This window comes from Neurospora tetrasperma, assembly GCF_000213175.1.
Source record: "Neurospora tetrasperma FGSC 2508 unplaced genomic scaffold NEUTE1scaffold_2, whole genome shotgun sequence".
Lineage (NCBI taxonomy): Eukaryota > Fungi > Ascomycota > Sordariomycetes > Sordariales > Sordariaceae > Neurospora > Neurospora tetrasperma.
This window is the reverse complement of record NW_009799100.1, coordinates 3,494,187-3,512,914: the sequence shown is the minus strand read 5'-3', so window position 1 is coordinate 3,512,914 and position 18,728 is coordinate 3,494,187. Positions and strand designations below refer to the sequence as shown.

The 18,728-nt window shown below is 51.6% G+C and overlaps 6 protein-coding genes across 6 annotated transcripts; 3 read left to right on the top strand and 3 right to left on the bottom strand.

Moving 5' to 3' along the window:
• Positions 1-373: 373 nt before the first annotated feature.
• On the top strand, positions 374-2,473 carry NEUTE1DRAFT_39374 (uncharacterized protein; the record flags this gene model as incomplete). The annotated part of the gene is made up of 3 exons (XM_009850487.1): positions 374-851; positions 912-2,293; positions 2,390-2,473. 3 exons carry the CDS (start codon positions 374-376, stop codon positions 2,471-2,473), a joined length of 1,944 nt encoding a protein of 647 aa, XP_009848789.1.
• A 656-nt stretch (positions 2,474-3,129) lies between these two features.
• On the bottom strand, positions 3,130-4,335 carry NEUTE1DRAFT_79533 (uncharacterized protein; the record flags this gene model as incomplete). The annotated part of the gene is made up of 2 exons (XM_009851366.1): positions 3,130-3,505; positions 3,575-4,335. 2 exons carry the CDS (start codon positions 4,333-4,335, stop codon positions 3,226-3,228), a joined length of 1,041 nt encoding a protein of 346 aa, XP_009849668.1.
• An 856-nt stretch (positions 4,336-5,191) lies between these two features.
• NEUTE1DRAFT_116516 (uncharacterized protein) lies at positions 5,192-5,476 on the top strand (the record flags this gene model as incomplete). Its single annotated transcript, XM_009851365.1, has 1 exon — positions 5,192-5,476. One exon carries the CDS (start codon positions 5,203-5,205, stop codon positions 5,440-5,442), a length of 240 nt encoding a protein of 79 aa, XP_009849667.1.
• A 655-nt stretch (positions 5,477-6,131) lies between these two features.
• On the top strand, positions 6,132-8,026 carry NEUTE1DRAFT_79532 (uncharacterized protein; the record flags this gene model as incomplete). Its single annotated transcript, XM_009851364.1, has 3 exons — positions 6,132-6,930; positions 7,001-7,117; positions 7,180-8,026. 3 exons carry the CDS (start codon positions 6,132-6,134, stop codon positions 7,947-7,949), a joined length of 1,686 nt encoding a protein of 561 aa, XP_009849666.1.
• Positions 8,027-8,929: 903 nt separating this feature from the next.
• NEUTE1DRAFT_79528 (uncharacterized protein) lies at positions 8,930-12,460 on the bottom strand (the record flags this gene model as incomplete). Its single annotated transcript, XM_009851363.1, has 4 exons — positions 8,930-9,776; positions 9,831-11,817; positions 11,883-12,262; positions 12,371-12,460. The coding sequence occupies 4 exons, from the start codon at positions 12,374-12,376 to the stop codon at positions 9,042-9,044; spliced, it is 3,108 nt and encodes a 1,035-aa protein (XP_009849665.1).
• Positions 12,461-13,534: 1,074 nt separating this feature from the next.
• On the bottom strand, positions 13,535-14,418 carry NEUTE1DRAFT_60847 (uncharacterized protein; the record flags this gene model as incomplete). The annotated part of the gene is made up of 5 exons (XM_009851362.1): positions 13,535-13,761; positions 13,918-13,938; positions 14,007-14,067; positions 14,145-14,200; positions 14,294-14,418. 5 exons carry the CDS (start codon positions 14,416-14,418, stop codon positions 13,716-13,718), a joined length of 309 nt encoding a protein of 102 aa, XP_009849664.1.
• Between the last annotated feature and the right edge of the window lie 4,310 nt (positions 14,419-18,728).

Genomic DNA, 18,728 nt, shown 5'->3' with positions numbered 1-18,728 from the left:
CCCCCCCCCCCCCCCCTCCTCCTCCTACGAGCGAACCTCGAGTGAAGGGCATTTCATTATCTAATAGCCCCAATCTTCCAAACATACCGCCTCCAGTTTGTGGGGAGATAGTCCGCCTTTCCCCAGGTTGAATCTTTTAAGGACCCTTCACATGCCTTGAGGCCCTGCGGGCCACACAAATCTTGGTCTATTTATTGCCACCCAATGTTCTCTTTCCTTTCAAATAAATACTAAATATCTTATACTACCACATCTTCTTCTTTTTGTAAGGAGACTTACCATCGGCCATCAGACAATATTTGGAAGACTCGTGTGGCTGCACCTCTGGACTTGACGCACCAAGTGCCTTGCATACCACATCTTCCAGTTAATCATGTCTTTCTCCAATGATTATTATGGAGAATGGAACGCCCTTCCTAGTCTAGCCTTAGGTAACGGCTATGGCGCCGGCTATGGCGACGTCTATGGCTACGGCTATTGCAACGGCAACGGAGACGGCGGATGGAACTTCGCCGGCAATCCGGGCCTGGACGACCACTTTAACTGGGACGACTGGGTCACTGGCAACTTGCGCGGTTACAACTCGATTCTAGACGACTCGGTCATTGACACTTCTGTTGTCGATAATTCCATTATCGACAACCCGATTCCCAGCAACTCGCTTAACACAGCCATAGACACCTCGGTCATAGGTGAGAGAGCCTCTCTCATCGATATCTTCACCGACCCGGTTATAGGCAACATGATTCCCGAATTCCTCCTCGACCCAGCTATAGGCACCTCGGCCATAGGCAACTGGATTCCTGGCAACTCAGTCACCAACAACTCGGCTAGAGTCATCTGGACCTCAGGTAACTCGGCCACAGGCAAAGCTATCACAGGCAACTCCGTCACTAACCACTGGGTCATAGACAACTCGGCCACAAGCAACTCAGCTAGAGGCAGCCAGATCGTACGCAATCCGGTTGGAGCTAGTCCTATCGTAGGCACTCCGGTTGCGGGCAACTCCATCACGGGCAACTGGGCCTTCGGCAACCCTGTCAACGGCAATCAGGCTACGGCCAACCAGTCCCATGTCGTGGCTAATCCTGTCGTAGGCCCCTCCGTCACGGGTAGAAACCCGCCCACGGCCAATGCTCAATATGCGCCTCTTATGGCCGCTGGGAAGCAGGCCTATGTTCAAGGCCAGAGTGCTATTGTTGCGGCTGATGTTCAGGCTTTTGCTCAAATTCAGGCCCAGGCTGCCGCTCAAGCTCAAGGTCAAGCTACCGCTCGGCAGCAGACTCCATCTGCTCTTATGGCCGCTCAGCGGAAGCGTAGTGCTACCGCTCAATCTCAGGGTATGAACGGTCGGCTGAGGCAGAGAGCCATTGCTGCCGCTCAGGCTCAGGCTGCCGCTCGGCGTGCTGCCGGCCTGGTTCCTGCTGCCCCAACCACAGCCCCAATCCCCTCACCCCCATTTCAACCCCAAGGAATCTTCCCCTTCATGAAGCTCCCCGAGGAGCTCAAACTGATCATCTACCGCTTCGTCTGGCACACTACCCCCGACACCTCGCCCTCCGACCAAGCTTCCTACCAGCATCGCCTCGAATTCTACTCCAACCCCCGCCACCTGCGCGCCCAGCTCCGCGGTCTCTTCAAGCTCGGCGCCATTTCTTCGGCAATCCGCTACGTCGCCTACGCCGAGTACTTTCGCAGCACGCAGCTGTACCTGCGGTACGACTCTCATTTCCGCTGGAACTACTCCGACAGCTGGCACGGCAGCGACAAGCTGACGGAGTCGATGAGCCTGCTTTGGCAGGACGCGACCTTGTCGCCGCTGCTGACTGAGTACGTGGAGCACGTGGCTTGGCACGTCGGTCCCGTGTACCGTCGCGAGCAGTGCGACATGCAGCGGGCCGCGCTGGACTGGTTGAAGAACTGCAAGAATGTCAAGACGCTAGAGATCGTGGTGGCGATGCGGAGCGCCCATGTCCGGCCCAAGGATGTCAAGAGTCTGATCCAGCGTAAGGGTCGGTTTGCTAGCGGTAAGATGCCGTATTCGACCTTCAAGTACTTTCGCTTCTTCTCGTGGTCGATCAATCGGCTGGACGTGCTGCGGAAGAAGGGACGTCTGGAGAAGGTGGTGATTAGCGTCGAGCCGTTTGTGAATGAGAGCACAAAGGTTGCGGACCGGGGCACGATTGACTTGAAGGCGCTGCTGGAGAGGTCGGATTGGTTCCAGAAGTTCAAGAGGGACACGGTGAAGAGCCTTCTTGCTCCTAAGAAGCAAAAGATTGATACTAAGTCTGAGGTAAGTTCATTGTTGTTTCCTTTCTTGGGGGCGATTGTCGACAACTTGAAAGTAGGTCTGTTCATTTACTAACGCATCATTGTGGTTTCATAACAGAAGACACAGGAGCGCTCTTTCTACAAGATCGAACAGCACCTCGGTCACCTCAACCCGTGTTGGCATCGTTCTTACCGGATCTAACCTACCTGTCGTTTCCAACCCCCATCCCCTACCAAACCCTTGTTCTGTGGTCGCGTTTCGACCTCCAGCAGATCAAGGTACCTATTCAAGGCAATGGAGAGGAAGGTCATCGTCCTCGACGATATCTGGAAACACTGAGTGGTTCCAAAAGTTCGATGAGGATGTGGAAGGCTTTGCCTATCGGCCTAACATTGGGAAAGCATTCATTGCAATGCTCAATACTCATCACGATGCAGTTTAACAAAGATTATTACCTAGAATTTCCGGTCAAGGGAGTAGTCGCTGGCAGGTAGAGACTCATACAACATTCTACCTGGACACGACGCCCTGGTCGATGAAAGGTTAAACGGTCAGTTTGAAATGGGAACCGTCCGCTTTGAGATGAAGGAAGTCGAACAACGGATTCATCACATACATGTAGCTAGGACCCAATCAACAGAAACCAAAGAGAACCTCCAAGTTATGTGGCTCGCTACACCTTGCGCTTTTCATGACATTGTAATGATATGTGCGGGTAGAAGGAATGTTGATTGCATAAGCAGATTTCAGACATGTGCCGCTTCGCTTGGTGCAACAAGAAAGCCTATTGTTCAGCGAATAAAGGAAGAAGCCTGGTAAACCTAGATGACAAACATGTGGCAGACTAGGTTGCTAGGCGACAAAGAGGATTGCAATTACTGATAATCTCTATGTTGTTCAGCTATTAATTGGACACCGGCAGGTACATACCATAGAGGTAGCTGCTCCCTACATCAGTTCTTCGCAGCCTTGACAGCCTCAACTTCCTCGTCGAGTGGCAGGATATCCGGAACCGGGCCCAACGGCGTGATACCCTTGGGATTGATCTGAGGGTGCGAGCAAGTGTAGTGCTTCTTGATGTGCAAGAAGTTGGTCGTCTCACGGAAGGCAGGGACGTTCCAGTAGAGATGGCGCATCCACCTGTGGATGGCTGGATATCCAGACCGGATGTCGCGCAAGTTGCACTTGAAATGCTGAACGTAGACGGGGTCGAAGCGGATAATGGTCGGGAATCTGTTCGCATCGTCAGCATCCCTGTCTTCTCACTCAGCTCCCAGGAGGCAGGCAGGTAAAACAACTCACAATCTCACATCCACCTCGGTCAACCTCTCCCCAAACCAATACTCCCCCTTGCCCTTCTCCTGCACCTCCTTCAGATGCTTCTCGACCTTATCCAACCCCTCAAACAACTTTGTGACATTCCGCTCATACGCCTCCTGCGTCGTCGCAAACCCGCTCTTGTACACCCCGTTGTTTATATCATGGTAAACCCACTCATTCACCTCATCAATCTCGGCCCTCAAATCCTCGGGATACAGATCCAACTCCCTCGCCTTGGCATCCTCCACGATCTCATTGAACTCGCTCCCCAACATCCTCACAATCTCACTGCTCTCATTATTCACGATGCGCCCCTCCTTCTTATCGAAAAGCACCGGCACCGTGAACCGCGCATTGTATTCCGGTTCCACCCCGAAATACACCTCCCGCATGTACTGCTTCCCACCGACCGGGTCAGGCACCACTTGGTCCCCAGCCGCATCCCCGCCCTCCTTTCCTTCTTCAGCGAGGGGGAACCGCCACCCCAATGGGCCCATGTGCCAGTGCACAGAGCTAAAGGAAATGATATCCTCTAGCCCCTTGAGCTTGCGCACAATCAGGGCGCGCGTGGCCCACGGACAGGCGTAGCTGACGTAGAGGTGGTAGCGGCCCTTTTCGGGGGGGAAGGGGGAGGAAGGGTCGGAGCGAGAGATGAAGGAGCGGAAGGAGGAGACTTGGCGCTTGAATTCGCCGGTTTTGTCGTTGGGGTCTACCCAGTTGGTGATTGTGTCGGAGGTGGCCATCGTGGGTGTAGTGGTGTTGATGGTTCTTTTAGTTAAGTTGTTTGGTGTAGTTGCGTGGGGCAACGGGAACGGTTGCAATAGAGTTGAGATGTTGCGGGTTGAGGTTCGGACGACGACGGTTGAGACAAGAGATGAACTGATGCTGCGGGGTAGAAGCAAAGTTGGAGATCTCACTGCAGCGAGGTTGAGACGAAAGCGAAGGCTCATGAGGGATTCACAGGTGTGACGATAGTGTTGATGCTAACTGCGCGATCATGTACAAAAGGTTGTTTACGGTATTTATACCGAACTGCATTTACAGGCCCAAAACGTTATTCGCCAAACATCCACCATGACGCTGACAAACAAGACGCATCATGTTAGTCGCAGATTACTGAGCAGCCCGAAGTCCGATTGAAAGTTGTCAATGACCTCACTGCATCCCATTGGCTGGTCTTGGCTTTTTGGGCCAATCGTGGCTGGTGTCTTCATTTCGATCCGAAGTGGCTGGTGACAATGCATGGCGGTGCAGGTTACACTCGTCGCGGTCATGTGACTTTGCGTAGGTAGCCAGGGATAGAGGCCGCAACGTCGTTCACATTTGCGTGAACAACGCTCCACAAAGTCAACAAACGAGTCGGGCCCTCCACCTCTCTATCGACCGCCGCCTCGTCGTCAATGGGATTCCAATGAACGCGATTGATTGACCTATCTTTTCACCCCCCATTTAACCCGTTAGGCCGTCGCCATGGCAGACTCCCTGCCCTCTACACCACCTCCTCCATTCCCCGATCACCGTGAACCCGATAATCACGACGACGGATGCGAGTCAACCCAGCCGTTTTCAATATCCTCTCCAGGGTCAGTGATGATCATGCTACCGGTGCGATGATTGCTCGGTTTCTCCCGGACGATGCGAATCCAGCCATACGCCCTTTGTCTGCCCCATGTTCGCATTGTCACGCAGGAGCAGCCGGTCGATTGTCACTGGCACCAGGTTTCGTTCAATATCTCCCCCCTCCTCTTCTCCCCTCCCCTTTGAACACCGTGGACTGTCGTCGTTCAGTTTCTCGCAGGCCATATGCTCACAGCACACCGCCCAAGGCTGTGAAGGGTCTTTATAAATAGCCAACTCCTACCCAGTAGGTACGCCTGCTGGAAGGACTGGGTCTCTTTATTCGCCTAGGACGCTGTTGAGAGAGCTTGGGGCCGATGCGTCTGGAAGTACGCGTTTCAAGCTATCAAGGACCTTTCTAGATAGTCAACTTCTACCCAGCATGTGTGCACGATGCTGGAAGGACTAAGGTTTTTGACTCGCTTGAGACCGCTACTGATACAGATACATTGTCTGCAAGAGCTGCGGCACCATGCTCACTGATTCAAATCCTCTCTCCCCTTCCTCCCTCCCTTCCTCTCGGCTAGCGCTGAATGCCCATCACAACACATGCCCGCTCCGTCTCTCGCAGGCCATATGCTCAAAGCATACCGTCCCAGGCTGTCAGGGGTCTTGATAAATAGCCAACTCCCACCCAACAGGTACGCCTGTTGGAAGGACTGGGGCTTTTGATTCGCCTAGGACGCTGCTAAGAGCTATATGGCTGACCCTGCGTCCGCAAGTATGCGTCCCAAGCTGTTAGGGGTCTTTATAAATAGCCAACTCCTACCCGGCAGGTACGCCTGTTGGAAGGACTGGGGCTCTTGATTCGTTTGGGACCGTTGCTGATAGTCGCATCGTCACGCGAGATCGGCGGATCTTCCCCTTCTCAGATTACGCTTACGAATATGGTTACAGGGAGATTGGTGGCATCGATGGAGACATGCCCGGCGGCAAACACAGCGAAAGTTACGTAGCGACTACATCCTTCGCAAGCGACGATGACGAGAAACGTTGCAAAATCAACCTCTCTGAGCTTAATGGAGTTGTTGCCTGGAACAACGGCATCGACCTGGAGAAACAACACACATCGGATTTGCGTATCGATCTATACGTAGATACCAAAAAGTTGCTAGCCATGTTCAAACTGCATGGCTTTATCCTACTCAAAGATGGCAACACCAAGAAAAAGCTGTACTTGCTTGTTCATCCAGAGACGATCCAGTCGATCGAGTTTGCTCGCAGTCATCGTCCGCCCGCCATGCAGGGACCTGACGGCGACAACTTCATTTCCCTAGAGTTTACGATGACACAACCACCTAGTCTCGTGGCGCCAACGGCAAACAAAGGGTCTTACGAGCCAAGGCCTCGGTATCAAGCTCTTTTTGACAGCATGAAGTCCCTGGCTACATTGTGCCAGTTCACTGTTTACCTGAACCGCCTCAACCTTACACCGGAGTATCGAGAGCAGCTAGCTTTGCTCCCGTCGGTCTTCTCGTCCTCTCGTCCATTTGGCCTAATGCGGACGGACGAGATATTGGCATCGTTCGACGTTTTGTTCCATGGCGGGCCCGGTCAGGTTATCGACTTGGGCAAGACTGCTCCTCCCTCTGGCACTAATCACAACCAGACTTTGGAAGAAATTGCAAAGGAAACAGCAGCGAAACCGACAGACGTCATCCCTCCCCCATATACCAACGATAGCTCGTCTCGGAATGCGCCGGGGTACTTGGCCCCTATTGGTACGGTCATCCTGTTTTCCATCACCGTCACGCTATCTCTCAAGCAGCAACTAACACTGTGCACTTTCAGATCGAAAGCGACGTATAAGTGAATCCTTGTCTCCTGTGACAACAGATGAACAGGTGCAGCCGCCTTCCACCTCGGGCTCACTTCTTCAAAGCCCGAATCAGTTCTCCACCCCGACTGGTACGTCCCTTTTGGTATCATCAGCAATCACCTGCTCCAAGCTAATGCCGTTACCGTTCCAGACCGAAAGCGTCGACGCACAAGCGAGCTCTTATCTCACTCTCCAACTGACAAGCACATTCTCCTCGCAATACGTCGAGTGCTCGGCCGCACCGCCAGCCTCGATGTTCGGGTCAAACAGGTTGAGAAACTGATAACCGAGTGTCTCAATGCCGAAAGCACATGCAGATACGACACAGAGGAGGTGGAGCAAATATTCGGTCACATAAACACCAAAGTCGACGAAAGAATCGACGATCATTTGTATGATGTGCGTCGCGAACTCGAGGGCGCGCTCCTAAGCCAGACGGAGGAATGGGTGGCTGAGACGGTTGAACTAGCCCAAGAGGAGCTGCGGAAGGAGATCGAAGACGAGTGGGTCGAGGATATCCGTGAGGATATCACGGTGAAGATGGAGAAGATGGTCAAGAGGGAGGTGTTGAAGGACATGGCACAGGCAGTGAAGGTGATGAGGAGTGCCCAGGCGCACAAGGATGATGCGAAACCAACAACACGAAGGAGGATGTCCACCAGTACAGCAAGTACACAGAGCACGGTGACGTCTACCAAGCCGATCCCCTCTGCAACGTTAAACCAGTCGTTACCTGGCGCAGCGGACCTCCAGACCGCCATTAGGGATATCCAGAGGAGGTATAGTCCCAAGATCTCTGCGGAAGAAATGATGAGGGTGTTGGATTTTCTAGGCGAAAACCTCATTGAAGCAGTCAAATACAACGGGTGCGGTACCGAGCTGAAGTGGCTGTATGTGCAAAGATGGGCAGCGAAGCAATGAGAGTAGCCGAGCTGATCTTAGCGTCGAGTCGAATACATCACACTTTTGGTACACTCTTTTGTATCAAGCGGTCTCCATTGAACCTTGTCTAAATCATAATGCATTTCCCAATTCAAAGCGTGCCAAATTGAGTCTTGTTCAGGTGTTTGCGTTGGCAATGGCAAGTGACATGTCATTATCTTGTTACGACCTTCCCGATATTAAGTGACCAAATAGGACTATCCACGTTAATATATTTCCCCCTCTACTCGCTCCATCACTCCACTTACCATAAATTGGGGTCCATTTCCCTGCATATGAATGGTAGGTAATTGATTTTATTTCTAATGAAAATTTCAAAAAGATTAAGAAAAAAGACCGTAATCGGGTGGCCCACCACCGTTAATGTATCGACCATCCTATAAAACTCGACCGGTTCAGAAAATTGACACAAGACGATGGTAGACAAACACATACAAACACGCAAGAGTCAAACCTTAAAGCCGAGGAGATGAAAGGAAAAAAAAAAAATGAAGGCGAGAGGCAATGGGTGAAATACATAAAGAAACATACAATACCTGGCATTCGCTGGTCGTTTACCAACCTAACTACTAGTCAAGTACGTCCATGGTTTTATGGTGTCTGTTAAGCCTGTCTTGATTACTTTGGGTTTGTATTTGGGTTGGCCTTGAATAGGTGTTAGACGTTGTGGGAAGAGAGACGAAGTCTTTGTGTCACGTAGTTATGTAGTACGTAGTCATGTAGCGAAGTAGATATGTCGATGATTAGCCTCTGAACGAGCCTTGAAGAACTTCTCATGTGGTATTGTAAGACTATATTTATAGTAAGTAGCCGTCCTCTCTTTTGTAAAATATGATTTAATCACTTTCCTGGCACTCTTACTTCAGCGTTTCTATCGTCATCACCTCATCCTTACCGGCACTAAGCCAGACTCCTTCTGCTTTGAATTCATGTACACCTAATGTAAAAGAATCATAAACCAAGAAGTAAAAAGTAACGTTCTATTGACTTGACTTTGACTGTATTCATTCACCCAAAAACAGCTCATCTGATATCTACACCGTCTTCCACACCCCCTTTTATGCCAATCATCTACCTGATCCGCGCCTTGATATAAGGAACCTCCACATCCTCACCATCCGCATCCTCCGTCACCACCTCAAAGATCAACTCCTTCTGATGCGCCGGGATGGGCTTCTTGCTAATCGTCTCCACCAGCTCGCTGAGCTTGAGAGCATAGCGATCCTTGAGCTTGGCAGGCGGGAAGAACGAGGCATACAGCAAGCTGACACCGGAACTCAACATGGAGATGGACAGACCGCGCTTCTCGAAATCATCAATCAGCTCCTGCAGGGTAATGTCGCCGACCTCGAAGCGGTCCCAGATCTTGTCGAGCGTGACCTTGCCGTTGGGGCCATTGTACTCGACCTTGGGGCTGGCGATGGGCTCGGAGAAGCCGAAGAAGGGCAGGGCCAGATTAATGAAGCCGTTCTTGTACTGCTCAATGTCGGTCTTGCCGTCGATGATCTTGTACAGCTCGAGGACGACGAGGCCGGTGACCAGGGCCGTCGTGGTGGCGATGGCGGGAATGATCTTGCCGGCGATGAACTTGGTCTTGTGACGGTCGGCAGGCTCAATCTTGTAGTTCTCGGCGCGCAGGTTGCTGGCGGCCGTGATGAAGTCGATGTGGTAGTTGGTGTCATCGTCCTTCTCAAACTCCACAACATTGAGCTTGAAGCCAGCGAGGGACTTGGGCTCAGGGAGCTGGGACTTGAGGTTACCGAGCTCCGACTCGTCATCGAAGGCAGTGTTATCTGCGTTCGGGTCCTACTTTCAGTTAGCATTATCCTCAACACACAACTCGTCGTGGCAACTACTTACAGGTTCCTTCTCATCAGCCTGAATCTTGACGTTCGAGTCAGGGGAGAAATCAGGCACAATCATGCCCTCCAAAGCCTGGAGGTAGTCGGCCTTGCTCTTGCCCTTGGCATTGATACTATAGTTGAAGGCATGGAGGTTGGTAGCAGCCTCGAGGAAGCTAAAGTGGGTGGGGTTTTCAGGGTCGAACTTGAGCGGGTCAGGGGCGCGCTTGGGTCCGGACCAGAAGGGGGTGCCGGTCGAGGACACGGAGTCCTTGGGGAAGTTGTAGAGAAGTTGCTGAATAGCGTTGTTGTACTGCTTCTCGAATAGCATGCGAGCCCATTGGACACAATCCTCAAAGGTGAGCGGGCGCTCGTGCTTGAGGAAGTCCGCCAACATCTCCAGCGTCGCCTTCTCGTTGCCACTCTGCTTCAGGGTAGTGTCGAGATAGTTAGGCTGGGTCAAGTAAAGGTTGACAGTCTCCGCAGGCTTGACAAATGAGCTCTCGAACAGCTCACGAGCCCAAGCAATGGTGTGCTCGATCTTGTTGGGGAAACTCCTGAGAGTGCACATAGGGAACGACTGCTCAGGAGGATCCTGGGAGGAAGAGTAGGACTCAGTGAGCCTAGGAAGCACCACTTGCGTGTTGCCCTTGGTGCCGAGGGTACCACTCTCAAGGAGAGGCTTGTGGAAGAAAACGCACCGCCTGTCGACATACGTTCTCGCCTCAACGTTGTCCAGCGCGTTAGTGACGCCATCCAAACCCTGCCAGAACTCCTCATTGAAGATCTCCTCGGTCTCGGGGCTAACGCGATCCTTGAGAGAAACAATGTGGCCTTCGAGGTCAGGGTTCATGGCCTGCACAGCCTTGGCCGCGCAGTCACTCTTCATCTGACCAACGTCCTTGGGACGGAACAAGAACTGTCTGTTCAAGTTGGACTTCTCGATCGAGTCCATATCGGTAACGGTAATCTTGCCCTCAGGGCCTGTTCCGAGACCAATCATGGCCCAGTTCTTGAGCATCTCACAGCCAATGGCGCCAGCGCCAACAAGGAACTGCTTGACGTTCGAGATCTTCTCTTGAAACTCCTTTCCAAAGACCGCGATCTGGCCGTCATACCTGCTACCAGTGGGCGCACAGAGTTCCTCGGTGCGCTTGGAGTTGGTGGGAAGAGCCTCGAGCGCATCGAAGTACATGAACTGCTTAATGGGGTGGAACTTGCCCGAAACAGCCTTGAGAACTTCCTGGGCGGTAAGACCACCAAAGAAAGCGGCCATGGGGTTGAGGTCACCAGTAGCCTGGTAGCTGAGCTCCTTGAGAAGCTTGTCGTCGAACTCGACGTCAACACCCTGCTGCTTGGCAAACTCCTTGGCCGAGGCGATAACCACAAGCGCATCCTCGTCGTTCATCGGCCTTGGTAGACGTCCCTGAGACTTGGCGAAAGCGTGGAGAGCCTGGAATCCAATATGGAGCTGCTGAGGGCGATCGAACTTGGCGAAGTCGGAGATGACAAACTCGGGATCCTTGAGCGCGTTGGTAATGCTCTTGAACTCGATAGTCTTGGGCATTTTGACCTGCTGGTAGAGACCGCCCTTCTTGTACTGGCCAAGCCCGGACACGTCGCCGATAGAGAAGGTGTAGGGGCCCTTGACGGTGACCTTGCGGGGCTCGCAGCCGTTGAGTCCCTCCATACCCTCGACCTCCGAGAACGTCACATAGTCGCCATCCTCAAGCCCATGCCTGGTCTCGTCAAGCGCAGAAACGAGACCCTCCTCGTCGATTCCAGCCACGATACCGTTAACGGGGTTTTCGCCGTTCGTGTCCATGACAGTAAAGTTATCGCCGAAATCGCAGAAGATGCCGCCAAAGAGGCCGTGTGTGTTGACAGCAATAAAGTAGATGCCCTTGGAGTGGCAGTATTCGCCGACAATAGTCTGGAGATCGGTGTGCTGGTTCGTAAGGACGACGACTTGGTACTTGTCAAACTGCGACAGGTTATCGGCGAGACTGTACAGAGGCCACGGTTAGCTATCGAACCTGTCAAGCTCACTTCCGTCCGATTCATAACCTACCTTGGCGACTGGTGGATGTGAACGGGGGTATAAGCATTGAGCTCAGCAACGCGGGGAGCGGTGACCTGGTCGCGAGGCTTGCCGACATCCTCAGGGCGGAGGAAGAATTGGGCGGAGAGGTCGGCCCAGGCGGCGGGCTCGGGGTCGTGGAGGGTGAGGCTCTTGACGCCAGCAAGGGCGACGTTCTTGGCGATCTCGACGCCGAGGCCCTTGAGGCCGACGATGAGGACGTTGGAAGCGCTCATGCGCTTCATGGCCTCGTGGCCCAAGACATAGAGCTGGCGACTGTAGAGGGACTCATCGATCTCGGCCGTGGTGCCGGCTACTGATTCGTCCACTTGCATCCTGGTGACAAGGTCGACCTCGTTTTTCTGAGTGTCCTGGGAGATGGCATCACGAAAGTGTCAGACTGACTGGCGCTAGCTACCAGGAACAAGCATCTGCCATCCCATGTAGGATTCATGTGAACAAACGGGTTTTCAACTCACTGTCATGGTTCTCTTTAGGGAGATGGGTAGGTCCCCTTCGGATACTTTGCGCTTCCCCAGCTTGGCGACTGTTGATCACGGGCGGGCCGGTAGATTATGGATGGTGGAAAGTTCGTGACGCAAACAGAGCAAAAACAAGAACGACGACCTAAGTTGTTGATTCGCAGTGGTTGGGTATTGTGATACTTCAAGTTGGCGATGTTGGTCCAAAGAAAACGCCGATGTTGTAGTTGAATGACTCGGGAAAACAGACGATCAAGCGCAAGTGCTACTATGTCGTACTATGTCAAGGTGCAAGTGCAAGTGCAAGTGCAAGTGGAAGTGGAAGTGGAAGCTGTCTGTAATCTGGAAGGTCGGGCGGCGGGGATGTCGAGGGAGGTTCGGTCAGCCCCGCCACCAGCTGTCAAGCATCAAGGGGAACTGCGGGGAATGGTGATGTGATGCACTGTCCGTCGTTGGCCAAGCACCGCTGCAGCGTGCAGGTCGCTGTGTGTACTGCTGTTAGGGCAGTGTGCTGTAGCCTTCACCGTATGCGGCCTCGCACCTATCACTTGTACATCAAGTGGCTATGCTAGGTAGCTACCTCTACCTCTACCCAACCTCGATTCACACTGGCTGTGCCCAGGTGTCTCCTATCTGATCGGATAAACCTTGACTCAGAGTCTCATTGATGCTGAAGCCAATATGTATTGGGGTTCACGCGCACATGAAGGAACCGTGAGGACAGCCATAGAAGGATCGAATTATTACTAACATCCCGCAGTAGTACGAGGCGGTCATGCACTAGAGGTACTTGCCCGATGTACCGATGGCGGCAAAACGTACTTGGTACCCGACAGTAAGCAAGGACCAGCCACTCAGCCCATCCGGCAGGCAACTTGTGCTCTCTTATCGTAGTGAGCCAATCACATTCAATGAGGCGCTTGTAGGTACTTCTCCATATTAACATAGCTGCGCGGGTACTTCACCCTTCCCTGTATCGCTTAACCTCCGTCATTCAATCAATTCCTCGTCTTTACCCATCAAGGTTCCTCCCAACGTAAACACCAACCATCTGTGTTTTCGTCATCGCCATCATCGACATGAAATCTAGGTATCTTCTCAAAAGAACTTCAAGTTCCAGTGGGTTCTTGCCCAGCGGTCCCTACTTTGGCTCATTGGAGGCGTTGAACTAAGGACCTCATCTCCTTTTCCCGAGATCAGTGAACCGCCTAGCTACTGGAGACCCTTGAGATATACGTCACTATCACATATTAGCTCGTATCCTTGCTGTCGCTATCTTGCCCTTCGCTACCTTGACTGAGGAGACAAGCTGGAGCAAGATATGTAGCATACAAGAGACAACTCACAAAATCAAATCCGCGTTCGGAGGAATGTGGCCGTGAAAACCCCTGGTGTGCAATAGTATCGAGTCAGCACATGGACATTAACTCCAAATCAACACGGCCAGAACTATTATATCTGTGGGTGGGGATAAACCAAATGGACTGAGTTTTGGATCTTCGAGAGAGAGAAGGAAAAAAAAAAGAGACAGGTTGGTTACTCACCGCTCTCCGTATCCGTAATCACTAACACATATTGTCTCGTCAGTATCAATTTCTTCCCCTGACACATCGTTCACTCAGGGATAACTCACCTAGAGATATCCAAAGTGGCCTTCTCGCCAACCTTCATTTCCAATACAGCCTCATCCCATCCTATACCCGTTAGAGAGCAGCACGTCAGTATAAAGTCTCCGATATATGGGAAAAGTGGACCGATGGTGGGCATATACCTCTGATGAGTCTCCCAACCCCGATTTGCGTGACAAAATCCCCACGACCGATCGAGCTGTCGAATCTGGATATAGTGTTATCAAAACTGACTAACAACCGGAGACGTGTATGGTAAGGCAAGATTTTTTCAAAGGGGAAAAGAACATACTGGGCTCCCTTTCCATCGGCCTGGCTCGAGTCCTTCAGCCAACCAGTATACTCGATAATCACGGTCTGGCCAGCTTCTGGTTGTGGCCCGATACCCGCAACGTGAGTGATTTTGTTGACACCCATTGTGTTGTTCTTGCTGGTTGTTTGCTTGTTTGTTTGTTTGTTTGCTTTCTTGCTTGCTTGCTTGCTTGCTTGCTTGCTTGCTTGTTGTCTGTGTCCCGGAAAACAAGTGAGTGGCCGAACAGGAGATATCTCTCGACGTATGTCGTCCGTTCTGGTCCTTAGTTTATATACCCAGCTCTTCAACCGATATCCCCTTTCTCCGATCTCCGACTTTTGGCGTTTGTTTCTTTCCAACTCGTCCACTTACCTTACTCGAACCTAATCACAAGTCTCCGATATCCGATCACAACCTAACCGTTCTCCAGATATCGGTATTACTGTTCGATATATATTGTCGATCTCCGATCGTCTTCCCCAATTTTCACTAGCTCACTACTAGTGAATGATCGACTTCTCGGCCGACCTTGGCCCTAGTCTAGTCTACGTTGCTGAAGAACGGCCGGGTGACTGACACCAATTTTCTTAGCCAAGAGTGGACAAGGGATGCTTCGTGTGCTGGAAAAGGGGTGCGAATAAGAAAGCTAGCGTGGTGTGATGAGTCTCCGAGCCGAGAGGGATCGATGAGCAGATGTGAAAAAGGTTTGTCAGCGCTGAGGTAAATCGGGGGCTTGGCCGTTAACCAAACACCACGCGGAACTTCCTGATGTTTTTTCCAACCGAACCGTGAGAAACTTCCTTAATGTGACGTGACTTGGGCATCTGAACCAGATCTCGATCGCGTGGGGTCTTCTAAGGGCGGATCCGTTCTCTTCTGGAGCCTAAACAGCGTTCCCTAAAGTAGCCGAGTCAAGGGTAACCTTTCAAGTCGACAAACTATTGGGACCAGGGACCTCAGGTGACAAATCCAACGGCGTGACTTAGTAACCCTGCGAGGCAGATCCCGCACCTAGTGAGGTAAGGCAAGGACCCAACACAACGGGTAGCAATGCCTGGAAGCTTGTGATATCGACTGTGATGACAAGCAGCACCGAGTCTAAGGAGTGGTGGAGATGAGCCAGGACGACGTCACGTTTTTGTTTTTCTTCTTCCTCTCGCTAGCCCGGAAGGAGTCTAGTTTCGAGAGAATGACTCCCAATTAGAGAGATTTAAGAAAACAACCGAGCAAGAGCTGACGAATATATTCCAGGGAAAGAATGGCGTCCAGGACGGTGTCTGGGAATGACTTGTTGCTGGCTTGCCGTTCGTGGTGCGTGGACGAATGAGAATGGAAGGAGAAAAGGCCGGTGAAAGTGCCCAAAAAAGAGATGACGATCCACCCATATTTGAAGGAAATGTGGAAGAAACCAACATGGATGATACGGTTGAAAACCTCAGGCTCGTGGCACTTGCCCAGTCTTGTTTCTATTCTTGGGACTCGGCTTGGAGTGTGATTTCCAAGTGAGGTTGGTCGTGGAAGTGGGCATCGAGGAGGAGCTACCTTGCCCTCCACTTGGATGATCGGGTAGATTGCTCATTGGTAGCCAAATACCTTCCCGCGAAATTTATTATGACTCGAAGATCTCATCTGCATACAAGTCGGTAACTGGCATATGTGGTCTACGATTCCATCTCTGCGTCAATCCAGATTCGGACCCAGATGGTGTGTATCTTGCCGCGTGGGCGGTAAGGTAAATGTAGCCCTGACTGTTGACTTAGAGCCTCGCATGTCACGTAATACAGTCTTTGACCTGTACCATTGAGCCCTGGAAGGGTACAGTAGACGGCCAACGACCCCCGGGCTGTTACCTTAACACACCACCTAGACAAATATTAATCTAGTAGATGAATACCCGTGTGTGATGTGATCTGAGTTAGTTAATTGGAAATGAGGACGGCTGGTTGTGACCAAAAGAGGGGTGAAGGCATACCAACAGATCCTTTCTCTGCTGCTAACCCCCAGAAGTTTGGAGGTAGGGCAATCAGCAAGTCAGCCATGAATGAATTAGTGAAATTGCCTGACCAAGCTATAAGCGGATTTCTTGTGGCAACTTTCGCTGGGAAGCTGGCTTCGCTAGCATAAGACTGTGGCCCTGCTGAAACCAGATTCCGTTGATCTGGTCACTTACAAGACCCCAATATCACATAGGATATCTCATCACAAGTCCTCCAGCTGGTTGATGACTGAACTGGATGCCCCGATCTCGGATAACTACCTCAACCCCCCTGTCTTTATGCTTTCCCGCATCTTGATGCAAGGCAAGCAAGTCAGATCTAGGACGGAATGCGACAGGACATCATCCGTTGGTTGTTTCTCTCGTGAGGGGTTTGAGGCTCACTTCCATAATGATGCTCATTATGGTGGTTTAATTCGCGAGCCTTTCTGCTACCTCTTTCTCCTTTCTTTAGGGCTGTTCCTTTGACAAATCAATCCTTGTTGGACTGAATTTAGTACTCAAGTTTACGCTCTGACACAGGCCGACAGCGGAATTGTCCTTTGCAAGCCGTTGTCCGTGTTTGTGGCTGCAGGACCGCTGATCCACAACGGATTGCAGCTGTCTAAAAATGAGGAACGTGCAGAGAATGGTCTCAAGACCATATCTCATACTGGCTTAATCCGTCAAAGGGCGGTTGATGCTTTGGACGGTACAATGGAAAAGCAAGGTGCGCCCAGATTTGCTCTGCTTGAGACATAGCAGCAACCCTGTGCCACGTTATGGTCCCCTGGTGTTTGGCCCGAGCACATGGTAGATGATACATCACATTGTCAATTTGAGAAGAGCAGCCGATCTGAAATTGGAGGCATGGGGTCACTCATATCGTGGATGGAAGTTTGGTAAGGGGCGAGTAATCAGGCATTCATTCGCCCAGTTACTGGTGATGCTTTCTTTTTGCCACACAGCGCCCAACTCAATGTGGTGCGAAGACGGCCGAGATGCACGGTACCTTGTAAGATGTGAGCCGAGCAAGAGGGAAGTGGTAGCCGATAATTAGATGGACGTTGTGCAATGAATTGATTGACTGAATCGCGCCATGGGGCAACACTACGCCAGTCTTTGCTGTTGTGTTGAAGTTGCTTTAGATCGACCCGGCATGCGTCCAGTACGCACAGGCTCTGGGAGTTCATTTGCTGGGACCTCCCATCTCCTCCATCGCTACCACCGTAATCTTATATGGAGGCTGGCGTTTAATTGTAGTGTGCAATGGTAAATATAACGAGGTCCCGGCAACTGGCATGCTGAACTGAATAGGGTGAATAAAGAACTTGTAGATTGATAACAGTTGAGGTTCCGATGTGACAAACAGGCCATATTGTAATCTCATGGTTTGCTTCACTTCTATCCTCTTGTGCCACCCGAACCGGCAACTATGAACTTTGCAGTGTGTCGGCGGCTGCCTTGCCTACCATTTAAGATCTGAGCTTTCTTTGTTGAGATTCGAAGACACAATCATTTATCAGGAATTACACCAAACCCGCCCTGGTACGGCAGCCTTCCGTCCAGCAGCGTCTAGTTTGTACCAAGACGCTGCCACGAGTCGACGATCAGTTCAGAACCTAGACTGGCTGGCTGCCGTGAATTATACATCGGGTAGTGACTTCACCCCAGTATTTGTTGACCGCGAAAACCTGGGGTTGCGCAACAGAGTGAGGATCTGCCGCCTTGCAAAACCTGATTTCAGATTCCGCCACTACTCATCTATCGCCGGTACAGGGTAACTGAACTCAATATATGTTGTCGGTGTTGCAGTTCGGGCGATGGCAGGCACCGTGTCTCGATCTGCGCAACCACGAACTGCATGTCTTGTGAGAATCGCGGCAACTGCTGCTGCTCCCGGGCCAGATAAGGAGGTAGTCTGGTAGGGGGCGTGGTGAACAGCGACCAGAAAAGATTTGACGAACTTAGCAACTCTGCCCGAGCTCATCAACAAGGCAGCCATCCGAGAATCTGCATCATGGTTTTGGCGACCCTGACAACGCGCTTCCGGTCTATCTCTTCGCTCTTGCCTGCATTTAAGTGCTTGGCCGCTTGTATCGTTGGTGGGACTAGAGAGCTTTGACTTTAGTAGCCGAAAATTAAGACTTGAGGATTACCACCCGTAGAGCTACCGGAATGAGGATGCTTCGTGCGTGGGATGCGGTAGGCCACATCATATCATACCTGCAATTAGTCCCAGGCTTCCAACTGCAAGTAAAACTAGTGAAAGTCCGTGGACCGTTTACGCAGCCTGGTTTCCAGTGTGAAAAGGTAAATTATGAGAACATATACGTGATTGGCCGTCAGTTGGCATAAGCACAAGGCCATTGAGTAGTTTCCGGTAAGACGGAACAGCTGAAACAGACGGTAAAGTCCGCATAGTGATACTCTGATGTTTTGATATTGTGAGTCCATTCC